Source organism: Mytilus trossulus, chromosome 3 (genome assembly GCF_036588685.1).
Source record: "Mytilus trossulus isolate FHL-02 chromosome 3, PNRI_Mtr1.1.1.hap1, whole genome shotgun sequence".
Classification (NCBI taxonomy): Eukaryota; Metazoa; Mollusca; class Bivalvia; order Mytilida; family Mytilidae; genus Mytilus; species Mytilus trossulus.
The window spans coordinates 46,592,406-46,605,976 of NC_086375.1; the positions used below are offsets into that span (position 1 = coordinate 46,592,406).

At 31.4% G+C, this 13,571-nt stretch overlaps 1 protein-coding gene across 4 annotated transcripts in view; it reads left to right on the plus strand.

Moving 5' to 3' along the window:
• Window positions 1-13,571, plus strand: part of LOC134711634 (ras guanyl-releasing protein 3-like) — an 81,865-nt gene that overhangs the window by 17,883 nt on the left and 50,411 nt on the right. For 2 of the 4 annotated variants that reach the window (XM_063572369.1, XM_063572365.1), the window contains exon 1: window positions 7,380-7,560. The exons of 1 other annotated variant lie outside the window; for it this stretch is intronic. In XM_063572369.1, the coding sequence (XP_063428439.1) occupies window positions 7,500-7,560 (61 nt within the window). In that variant the 5' untranslated portion in view covers window positions 7,380-7,499. Of the gene's footprint in view, window positions 1-7,379; window positions 7,857-13,571 lie in introns of those variants that run through there. One more of the 4 variants, XM_063572367.1, reaches the window with a different exon arrangement.

Here is a 13,571-nt window from a genome sequence, read left to right on the forward strand (position 1 = left end):
AGGGTGTTAAGTATTATTTTGAATGAGAGTATCATGTATTATTTTGAGTTAGGGTCTCAAGTATTATTTTGAGTTAGAGTGTCAAGTATTATTTTGAATTAGAGTATCATGTATTATTTTGAGTTAGGGTATTAAGTATTATTTTGAGTTACAGTGTCAAGTATTATTTTGAGTTAGAGTATCATGTATTATTTTGAGTTAGGGTGTCAAGTATTATTTTGAGGTAGGGTGTCATATATTAAATTTGATCAGGTTTCAATCAAATTTTGATGCTAACAGAAAATGGCTCTTAATATACTTAAATATTTGTAAGGATCTTGTACAAGATTTGTAGAATGTGTCATTTGTACTGTACTCATATTCTCCAAAACGTATCTTTTTATCCTTTAGAATATTATTTTGAACTCATGTTCCAACAGAACTATCATCCTGACCAATTTGCACTTTTGCATTCCTTGTTCATGTAAAATCTGTCATCTGTATTCCCATGTATTTCTATGACTATTTGTGTAAAATATACTTTTCCTATTTCTCTATGTCAGCATAGATTGCATTCTATTTTATAATCATTGAAGTGGGTTCATATAGTAAAACACATGTCTCACTGCTTGTCTCTTGCTCTTATGTTGTTCAATTTTTCACTTTTGGTTTAATGATAAAGAACTGCTTGACCAAATCATTTAGAGTTATGCTCCTTACTACTTTAAGCAACTCAACAGGTGTCAGTATCTGCTAACCCTTCCAGAACACATCAGATCATCCCCAAATTGGTTGGGTTCGGGTGCTTGTTCTTTAGTTTTCTATGTTGTGTTTTGTGTACTACAATGTATTAAGTTTCTGTTTGTTTTTTTCTTTTTTAGCCAAATGTGGCATTTTTGACATGTGAGTTAGATTGTCCCTTTGCAGTAGCAGATCCAGGGGGAGGAGTTCAGGGGGTTGCCCCCACTCCCCTTTATCCTGGGTTGGGAACCCTGCTTTGGAAAATGGCTTGATCATGAATTCCTGTAACAACGAACTAATACAAAACAATATTATTACATGTATTTTAAATAAAATTTATACCATTTTATTTATTGTTAAACACATGGTACTTGAAAAATATTTAGTATTTTATCAGAAGTTTTAGGAATGATTTATCTTTACATAGTGCAGGAACTAATTCCTGAGAAAACTGACATCAGAGCAACACATGAAAGTTATAATTAATATTATTCTGATCTAGGCACATTATACCCAGTGAAAGTTCATATTACTAACAACTAACAATGATTATATGCATAATTTGACAACAATTTTGATAATTGATTCAAATTAGTTTCTAATTTAAGGATACAGGCTCTTGTACTAGATTCTATAAATGTATGTTGGCCTTCATTTTTAGGGTCAGGATCTATATATTGGCTTTGAATGATTTAGTAAAGCTATATCTTTATATATTTGAGCCAGATTGAGTGTTCCAAAATGTATTCTTAGACTGTCGGTTAATTAAAGAACTTTATTTTCACCATATAGTCAATATATAGTCATCTGTATAATGGAAATGTAAAATCATTAAACAATTAGGGTCAGTTTTAACTGGAATACTTCAAAGTGAAGTTAATTGATCCAATTAAGTCTTGTGAATGTCAGTGAAATGTTTCAAAGACTGCATATGCATTGACATACTTTTGAAACCTACATTGTTTAGTTTTTTTTATGACCGCAATTTTTTGTAAACATAATTTAACATAATGATATGTGTTGTTCTTGTTTTCATTCAATGGTTTCTGTTACTGTTCTAGTTATTTGATTATTTTTTTTATTTTCATTTTTTTTGGCACATGCTGGTATTTATAAAAGGCTATATCTTCAGGATTTAAGAGAAATGTGTATTTAAAATGTTTCTATATGTGGTTCTGAATGTCTTTTATAATGATTAAAGATGATGACTGCAACCTTCATTTTTTAGCTCACCTGGCCCGAAGGGCCAAGTGAGCTTTTCTCATCACTTGGTGTCCGGCGTCCTGCGTCCGGCGTCCGTCGTCGTCCTTCGTCGTTAACTTTTACAAAAATCTTCTCCTCTGAAACTACTGGGCCAAATTAAACCAAACTTGGCCACAATCATCATTGGGGTATCTAGTTTAAAAAATGTGTGGCGTGACCCGCCAAACCAACCAAGATGGCCGCCATGGCTAAAAATAGAACATAAGGGTAAAATGCAGTTTTTGGCTTATAACTCAAAAACTAAAGCATTTAGAGCAAATCTGACAGGGGGTAAAATTGTTTATCAGGTCAAGATCTATCTGCCCTGCAATATTCAGATGAATCAGAGAACCCGTTGATGGGTTGCTGCCCCTGAATTGGTAATTTTAGGGAAATTTTGCTGTCTTTGGTTATTATCTTGAATATTATTATAGATAGAGATAAACTGTAAACAGCAATAATGTTCAGCAAAGTAAGATTTACAAATAAATCAACATGACCAAAATGATTAGTTGACCCCTTTAGGAGTAATTGCCCTTTAAAAGTCAATTTTTAACCATTTTTCATAAATTTGATATATCTTTTACAAAAATCTTCTCCTCTGAAACTGCTAGGCCAAATTAATCCAAACTTAGCCACAATTGTCTCTGGGGTATCTAGTTTAAAAAATGTGTGGCGTGACCCGCCAAACCAACCAAGATGGCCACTATGGCTAAAAATAGAACATAGGGGTAAAACGCAGCTTTTGGCTTATAACTCAAAAACCAAAGCATTTAGAGCAAATCTGACATGGGGTAAATTTGTTCATCAGGTCAATATCTATCTGCCCTGAAATTTTCAGATGAGTCAGAGAACCCGTTGTTGGGTTGCTGTCCCTGAATTGGTAATTTTAAGGAAATTTTGCAGTTTTTATACGATCGCAAATTTTGAAAAAAATTTCGTCGTATATTGCTATCACGTTGTCGTCGTCGTCGTTGTCGTCGTCGTCGTCCGAATACTTTTAGTTTTCGCACTCTAACTTTAGTAAAAATGAATATAAATCTATAAAATTTTATCACAAGGTTTATGACCACAAAAGGAAGGTTGGTATTGATTTTGGGAGTTTTGGTCCCAACATTTTAGGAATTAGGGGCCAAAAAGGGCCCAAATAAGCATTATTCTTGGTTTTCGCACAATAACTTTAGTTTTAAGTAAATAGAAAATAATGAAATTTAAACACAATGTTTATGACCACAAAAGGAAGGTTGGTAATGATTTTGGGAGTTTAGGTCCCAACAGTTTAGGAATTAGGGGCCAAAAAGGGACCCAAATAAGCATTTTTCTTGGTTTTCACACCATAACTTTAGTATAAGTAAATAGAAATCTATGAAATTTAAACACAAGGTTTATGACCATAAAAGGAAGGTTGGTAATGATTTTGGGAGTTTTGGTCCCAACAGTTTAGGAATAAGGGGCCCAAAGGGTCCAAAATTAAACTTTGTTTGATTTCATCAAAATTGAATAATTGGGGTTCTTTGATATGCCGAATCTAACTGTGTATGTAGATTTTTAACTTTTGGTCCCGTTTTCAAATTGGTCTACATTAAGGTCCAAAGGGTCCAAAATTAAACTTCGTTTGATTTTGACAAAAAAATAATCGGTTGGGTTCTTTGATATGCTGAATCCAAAAATGTACTTAGATTCTTGATTATCAGCCCAGTTTTCAAGTTGGTCCAAATCGGGGTCCAAAATTAAACTTTGTTTGATTTCATCAAAAATTGAATAAATGGGATTCTTTGATATGCCAAATCTAACTGTGTATGTAGATTCCTCATTTTTGATCTTGTTTTCAAATTGGTCTACATTAAAGTCCAAAGGGTCCAAAATTAAACTTAGTTTGATTTTAACAAAAATTGAAATCTTAGGGTTCTTTGATATGCTGAATCCAAACATGTACTTAGATTTTTGATTCTGGGCCCAGTTTTCAAGTTGGTCCAAATCAGGATCTAAAATTATTATATTAAGTTTTGTGCAATAGCAAGTCTTTTCAATTGCACAGTATTGCTCAATGGCAAGAAATATCTTATTGCAAAATATTGTGAAATAGCAATTTTGTTTTTAATTAGAGTTATCTTTCTTTGTCCAGAATAGTAAGCAAGAAATATCTAATTGTTAGAATTTTTTTTATTTGGAGTTATCTTTCTTTGTCCAGAATCAACTTAAATCTTTGTTATATATACAATATACAATGTATATTCACTTTTCACTACCAACTGATAAATTAAAATAATCTTTACCATTCAGTGATAACAAGCAGTTTTTTTACATCTTAATATTTTATGATGTATTTAAATGAGTAGTAATTGTTGCAAACTCCATTAGAAATTTTAATTGAGATTAGTTTTGGAATAAGGGAAAGGGGGATGTGATTAAAAAAATTGGGTTCAATTTTCTCATTTGAAATTTCATAAATAAAAAGAAAATTTCTTCAAACATATTTTTTGAGAGGAATAATATTCAACAGCATAGTGAATTGCTCTAAGAGAAAACAAAAATTTTAATTTCATTAGAACACATTCATTCTGTGTCAGAAACCTATGCTGTGTCAACTATTTAATCACAATCCAAATTTAGAGCTGAATCCAGCTTGAATGTTGTGTCCATACTTGCCCCAACCGTTCAGGGTTCAACCTCTGCGGTCGTATAAAGCTACGCCCTGCGGAGCATCTGGTTGGTTTTTATCTTGAATATTATTATAGATAGAGATAAACTGTAAACAGCAATAATGTTCAGCAAAGTAAGATTTACAAATAAGTTGACATGACCAAAATGGTCAATTGACCCCTAAGGAGTTATTGTCCTATATAGTCAATTTTAAACAATTTTCATAAAATTTGTAAGATTTTACTACTGGTAACATTTTCCACACAAACTATTGGGCCAAGTTCATTATAGGTAGTGATAATTGTAAGCAGCAAGAATGTTCAGTAAAGTAAGATGTACAAACATATCACCATCACCAAAACACAATTTTGTCATGAATCCATCTGCTTCCTTTGTTTAATATTCACATAGACCAAGGTGAGCGACACAGGCTCTTTAGAGCCTCTAGTTTATACTTAAATGCTGCTCATTTATTAAACTATTATCGTGGGTTTGAACCCACCCTTACTGAAAAATCATAATTTTCAGTCTATTTCCCAATTTTAAAACGACCTTGAGAGGTAAACATTGACCACACTGTGTTTCTTTGTCATTCAAGTATTACTCTATAATTAAAGCAGTCCATTGATGCTTACTGGGAGTATATGAGACTTAAGTGCCTTTCATGGAAGTTATTATTGTCAAGTCAGGTCTGCCTAAATGTCCTTTTTACAGATTTTTGACAAAATGGTGACCTAGATTTTACAGACTAGATTCCTATTGGCCATATTGTACATCATTGTGTTCCTGTACCACCTATGCATGCATTTTGATTTTGATTCTGATTTTGCAACTTTTCATGTTTTTCTGATTTTGAACTCTTAAAAGGCTTTCAAAGTGCCATATTTTTATAAACAGACATATGAGAAGACTTTATGGACCATGAACTGCTTAGTTGAAGTCCCTGCTATCATAACAGTTCAGGTGGGGCAATTCAAAAAAGGTATGGAGGGTCATACAGGCCATCAAAGAATGGTTGTTGCCATCATGCCTTCAGGCGGGATTGGGGGCTAAAGGGTTAATGTTGTGTAATAATAAATGAATTACTCTTGTTAAGGTTTTGGGTGTGTTACTATATATGATTTTATGTCAGTTAAACACATGTTTGTTAAATGGGCACTAGTTGTCAAATTCATGTTCACCGATTTGACTCAAATTCTTATATTAGATTTATAGCCATGTTAAACATTTATCTACATTTTAAAAGTCTATACTAAACAATTTACTGGGCATGGACTGGGTAATATGTAATGCCCCTTTAATATAAATTAAGGTCAAATTCATTGACATATACCCCAGATCTATTTTTAAGGTATATGAGCAGATCGGAGCTGGTCACATGGAAAGTGCCAAAGTTGCTACATTTTACTACTGTTACTGTGAAATTGACTTTTCTGGGAAATTTAAAGCTTGACATACATGTATTTTCCCGCGTTTCGGAGTTTAGCGGGAAAATGTTGTCTAAAAGGAACGTTTTATAAGAACAGTATATTTTTTGGCGGGTTTTGTTATGTGTAGTTGTACACGTGGTTACGTGGACCAATCATTTGGATTGTGTCAATAAGTATTCTTATGTTAATGAAATGAAAGCGGGTTTTTAATTTTCTTGGATTTGAAAATCATTCTAGCCGCAGACGTTCAACACTAAATTTCAATGTTTTATAATAATTGATATTGTATATTATTTTGCTGTTTTTTCTTGTGATGGAGTTTGGCATCAATGTCCTAAGGCGTGCCTTGCACTTGCTCCGAACACAGGTTTCCATATCAATTTTCTTTAGTAAAGTTTTTTTATGGTTTATCCTGGGCAGCGAGGTTACGTTAAAAACAGATATGACATTGTACTATAAGGACAATTGCACCAATACACTTGATTTTATAATGAAATTTTCATTTCAATGTTATATACAGTTATTTTCCATTTAAAAATAAATATCTACAGCTGTGTATAAAAATAATGAAAGGTTGACTTTTTTGGACTATAAATATAGCTTGACATTTACTATATATAAACAATGAGCAAATGCCCCACGTAATTCTCAGCACATGTTTTTATTTGAATAATTATCTTTTATGTGATAATAGGTTTTTATACATTCTTAAGATTTTTGGAGTGCATCTTCTTCCTTATATATATTATTAGACGGACACATATTTATCAAATTTGCTGGTTAGTTGTTTTCCATTGACTCTTGTATGTTTTAATATATGAAGCCAAATTGAAAAATGTTGAAATGAACTCATTGTTAAAGGTTGTACAGTGACCTATAGTTGTTCTTTTCTGTGTCATTTGGTCTCTTGTGGAGAGTTTTCTCAATGGCAATCGTACCACATCTTCTTTTTTTTTTTTTTTTTTATATCAAATAAAAATGTACAGTTACATTTCTACAATTTTTGTTTCCTTTAAAAAATAAATATTTAAATAGTAATTGTGCATGAAAAAAATGAGCAGGTATTAAAAATGCAAGCATTATTTATAGTGTACAAATTCAGGATTGTTGTGGCCTTTTAGATTCAATGACACATTTATATAATATTTCATGGTATTCAAAACAGTGATCATAATTATCCATTATATTTATTTTTATTGCCGTCAGTACATTTCCTTACCACAATATTATTACAAATGTATAAAACAATGTTAAGTCCTTCATATAATAATAACAAGCAGATTTAAATATGACTTACTAATGAATTATAGGCTAAGTGTTTCAGTGATAAAATTAACCTTTACCTTTAAACACTTAACCAATAAGATGCTAGTATTTACTGAGAGGACCAAGTGTTAAACAAGGAAGCAGATTTAATACAGCTGATTTAAATACTTTTTTCCTTGATCAAAGTGCAACAATGAAATGGACGACTTTACATATTATAGTAGCAAATCATTTTATCTTGTCCTATCTGCAGAAGCTGGTGAGTGGATCACACAATATTCTAATTTCCTTTAGGAAGTGAATCACTACACACACAACTGTTGTTTACCTCTGGGCACTATGCAAATTACTACAGTAATGTTGGATTTATAGTATATGATATATTACAAATGTTTCTGAAGCTCGGTGCTTTGATTGATCTACAATGACATTTTACGATTGTCACAAAAAACAGTGGACAGTGGTCAAGTGATTGAATATGAGTGGTTTCTGTATAGGATATATAATATTATCATCATGGCTTAATTTTGGAACAAAATCAGGAATTTGAAGAAGGTATTGGAGATGTTATGTATTGATAAAATATTTGATAAGAGATTTGATTTGTGCATTTGATTGTAAACAGACAGGTAAAATCTATTAATAATGTACCACAAGTATAGTAGCAATTAATAGTAAATAAATGTTCTCCTACATTTGTCCTAGGTAATTGGTGATATAGGAATTTCCCTTCAACCCATCTAAATTATTCTTTTATTTCTGTTCTTTTCTGCATAGTAAAACATAAATGTTAAGGTTGTCAAATTGTTGTATAATTTTATTGAAATTTATAGCAATTGTGCAAAAAAAATAGGTACTTAAATTGATAGTTTCTAAATTGGATTATTTGTTAAGACACCCAAAATTATGTAATCACAAGACAACTTTGGACTTGCAAAAACTTAAGATACATGTACATGTCATGTCAGTGACCCTCTGTTATGTAACAAACAAAATGTTAATTACTTTGAATAACTCTGAACTTGTTTTATAAAATACAGATTACAGAGAAAAATGTTGTACTGAGCCAACTTTCTATCCCCTTAGGTTAATCAAATCCATATTTATTGTCAGTCTAAGGTCATTTGTATCCTTTTGGAATGTACATGTGATTATCCATGTTCATAGAAATAATGTCACCTTAAACAGCAGATTTTAAATTTTAAATATTTAAGTTAAGATTAAGTTTGCTGAAAATACTTAAACAAATATAATTCATCAAAACAACAACTTGACTTTTAATGGGAATGTTACATAAAAAGTGAAAGAAAATGTTTTCATTTTTTTCTACAAATTTTAACATATTTCCCATAATATCCGTTAGTCTATACATAGATTTCCCAAATATAAATACTCCATTGACTTTCATCACGACACAGGAGATAATAATGTAAAGTTTAAGGAGATTTGGACGTTGTTTGTTTGCTTTTGTTTAAAAGCACATCCTAACCTCTTTAAATTATCCACCTCAATTCTCAGAATAATATTTGTCTTAAATTTCACACTCATAAATATAGAAATGTGAGTAAACATCATGTAAACAGACCATATCCTGATTTAATAATTATTATGTATTATGATCAAAAATTTGTTAACACTAACAATAGTATTAAGCTAAAAAAATTATGATGAAAATTGTTTTGCGGATCATTGAAAAGGTTTGAAGGTATGAACTTGTAATTGATTGTTTTATTACCTAATGCTGAAAAAAACTAGGTCTTAATGGTTGTATCATATGCTGAGAACACAGTTTGAATGTAAAGCAACTATGTATCGTAATCTTAAGAACTCATCTCCCTGACCATCAGTGATAGGGAGGGAATACAACTTTGTTCTTCATCAAAGGTTTGGATAAAAGGAATTACTAATGATAGATGTATGATATTTTCTCTGTGGATTTGAAAGATGGATGTAATGCTTCAGGTACAGAAGCAAATCTATATGTTTAGTTTGGGTATGGTAACATATTAATCAGATATGTTTTGTACTAGACTGACCCCAACAGCCAGTTGCTAGGGTCACCCAAAGAAACAGTTGCTAGGTCACACAAAGAAACTGTACCTGCTTACAAAAATAATCCAATACCTGACCAAGTTATTCTGGATTTGAGCAAACCAGTCATTGTACTACTCCTAAATTATACATGATTGACATAGAAGCAGTAAAAACAAATTTTAAATCTTTGATTTGACATACATGACATAGCAGGGCATTTTTTACCCACAACCTCCCCAGCCCCAATGGAGATAGGCACGCTTCCTCACGACACATGACATAGTTTTGTAATGGTACATGTCTGGAAAGTCAATGAAAAATGAGTTCATATTAACCTTCATTTATACATGAATGACTTTGGTTAAGTTTAATTTTAACAACTACATATGAATTCACAATTATGATTTTTAAAAGTATTTGTCCCTATCAATTATGTATTTGATTTAGGTATATGTATTTTGTTCTACATATATTAGTGTCTTGTGACCACCAAACAAATGGTCTTTCTTAACTTCTCCCTTATAAAACTAGCAAAAATAACATATTTTGTGCTAAGAGACTCAATATTGCTCAGAGGCAGATTTAGGGTGAGTGCCCATTGGGCCTGGGCCCCCTCTTTTCTAGGAAAAATTTGGTTGATTATATAGGGATTCACTGAAACATGACCAGAGTGGGTCCCCTCTTAGGCAGTCAGTGGGCCCCCACTTATGAAAATTTCTGAATCTGCCCCTGGTGCTCAAAGTGGCTTAAACACCAATCAATTAATAAATGTTATAAGACTCACAAATATTGGAGATTTATGACTTTTGACTGAAATGACTATGAGGGTGTATTGAGACTAGCTTGTTCTAGAAAGTTGTCTGACTGTAAAGAAAGTCTCGGCAAAACATGTAGCCTCTTTATTATTATATTAAAAAATGAATGAATCATTTTGATTATGTTGCACAGAAATACTCACAAAGAAAAACAAAAAAAGATCTTAATTAATTATTTAATAGAACTTCATATGATTAGTTTATGTTGATGATTTGGTTGGAAGTACCATTTGCTTTAATATATTTTGTGTTAACATTAAATTTACCAAGTAATGTATGTATTTTATATAAGAGAATTGTTTGCAACAGTTTTAGGTTTTCATGTAAATTAACTGAACACATATTTTGACTTTACACAATCTGTTGTTTTTATTATAGATAATAAAAACCAAATGTCTTTAATTTGAAGCAAATCGTTTCTTTCAACAAAAAATCAGTTTTCTTATCTCAACATCATTATCACTGCCGATAGGAAAACTTAATGCATGTCAAATGCAATGTTTTTACATGTTTATTGACCTGAAAGGTTATGTTTTTCATTTCGCTTTGTTTATTTTCTTATCTTTAGAACTGTTCACAAAAACAGATTTTTATTAGATGATTTGGCTGATTGTTTTGTCTCGATAGTGTATAAGTACAAGGATAATTTATTTGTTTACATAATGTTGAGGAAACTGACAGAAATATTGGGATCCTTTGAGTGGATGTGAAGATAAAATAGAGTTTAGAATACAGCCAAAAGATACATTGTTCTGGTTATTGCCTTCCTACCCTTGATATTCTTGTCTACCTTTACATATTTAGTGGACATTTTTGTTCAAGCACCATAGAAGTCTTGACATTTTAGATTTTAGATTTTAGAATTATTCAGTTTTTTTGAGATTGGAAAATTTATAACTATAGGTCCCTGTACGGACTTCAACAATGAAGATTGTTGATCTTAATTTTGCAAAGAAAGGACCATGTGATTGCTTAGAATTGGTAAGCGTCTGTAGGTCTGTTTATTAAAGCTAAAAGTGACAAATATCAGGTTCATGAGTTATATCCCACAAAAATGAGACTTATAGCTTTTATGACTCATGCCAGGTCATTGCTTTGAAGTGTCTATCGGTGCAAGTTATGTCCAGTTCAGAATTTTTGAATGGTTTGATTAATATAATCATACTTGGTATTCTTTTGTCAACCATCACAGGGACTGTGTCCCTTATAAGGATGGAATATTTGTCTGCAGGGTCAAGGTCACAAACATAGTTTTAGATCAACAAAATCATGTCTGGCTAAAAAACTTTAAAGCTTTGAAGGATTTAAAGAATAAATTTTGAAGTTCTGTCTGTTATGTCCTGGTCTAGTCATTGGGTCTGACTCTGACTCTCTGTTATTTCCTGGTCACTAGGTTGACTCACTCCAAATTTTTACTGTCTTTTAAAAACCATCTCTGCCTACTCATAGAAGAGATGAGAAAGATACCAAAGGGACTTTTAAACTCGTAAACAAACTAGTAATGCATGACAAGATTAATTATGTATAAGGCTGAATTATCTGTCAACAAGGTCATTGCCATTAGTTTGTACATTGAGATAATTTATACTATTATTATTTTTTTATCTCTGCTTGTATTACTCTAGTCCTGCTTAAAAATAATCTTGAATGCCAGGTTCAAAGTTTTCATTCATATTGTAGAACTTGATGATACCAAAGTACTATGGGTTTCTTTAATTTTGTTGATGCAAATCTTGATTGATATTTGATTTCATAGTTTTGATCAATTCTTCATACAAGCCTATGATTTAAGGTCAAGGTTATCTTTTGACAAAATGAATACGGTCTTGAATTTCAACTTCATCATAGTTTATCAAAAAGGACACGATTTGGTTCTTAAATTTATCTATACCAAAATGATTTAGCATTTTTTAGACCTTAAAGCTTCAGAAACTCTTTGGCTGCAACCAAATACTCAAAGAGTTCTGTCACCAAAAGATACAATATTCAATATTGAATCCTTAACCCAGAAGTTGTCTAGATTCTGGATTTCAGCCCAAGTTAATATGCTAGAAACTGTTATAAATAAATTATTAAAAAATTGAATCAAACTTGACAAATTATGTTTGTAACTTTGTATAGGTATATCACAACTAATGCTAGGTAAAATTGGTCGTATTTCACCCTGATTGAAAAATCTAAAACATTTGGGCCAATCTTATATCCCTCCTTGAACCTACTCTAATCTACTCTTGTGTATTTTTGTTAAAAAGCTGAGATTTTTGGATGAACTACTGTTTACCCAGAAAATTTTTCTTTTGAACTACCTGATCAAGCTTAGATAATAATGCAGGGATACTATAAGGAAAGATTTACAAAGATTCTTTATTTCATGAGGTTAGATAAGGTGATGGGAATATTAGATTCGTGCATCAGCAAAATTTAGATGCAAGTTTATATACAATGAACTGTAAGTAAAAAGAAATATTTTTATTTATAAACTACATGGCCATGCTCAATTGTCTCAACACTGATTCTTTATCATATGAAGATAGATCAAGTGATGAAAATATTTGATTCTAATTATCAGATTATCATAAAGGATCAAGTTGTTATAAAATATTGTATGTTTTGTAAGACCTTGCACAAAGATTTCTGATTTGGCTATTATTAAAGAGGCTTGCAAACATGGAAATTCTGTTTAACCTAAAACAATGCCTTTAATATTTCTAATGGTCAGAATGGACTGATAGTTATACTTTTCAACCCTAGTGTTTTCCTTTAGAGGAAGTATATTCTGTTGAACCGCTAATGTTTTTTACTATTCACCGAGTTTTCATTCAAACAAGAAACATTCATCCCTCATGAAAATATTTTTCTGAATTTTTTCTGAACTGGATGCTGAAATTTTACTGAACACATTTAGTAAACCCTTCTCTGAAAAATGCCTGAATTTGGCACGTTCCAGCAAGTTTTCAGCACATTTTCAGTAAAAATTCAGCAGTACGTTTTCAGTAAGTATTCAGCATTAATGCTGAATTTTTCTGAACACCTTGCTGAATTTTAGAGAATCTATTTAAAATCTTTTGCTTAAAAATGTCTGAATTTGGCACATTCCAGCACATTTTCAGCAAATTTTCAGCAAGTCATTTTCAGTAACTATTCAGCAATATTCAGAAATAATTCAGCATTAATTCTGAATTTTTCTGAACACCTTTCTGAAATATTCAGAACCTATAAAAAACCTTTTGCTTAAAGATGGCTGAATTTGGGACATTCCAGCAAGTTTTCAGCAAACTTTCAGTTACAATTCAGCAAGACATTTTTGACAGTAAATATTCAAAAATAATTAGCATTACTTCTGAATCTTTCTGAACAACTTGCTGAAATATTCAGAACCTCTTAAACACCATTTTCTAAAAAAAACAGCTATAACACGTTC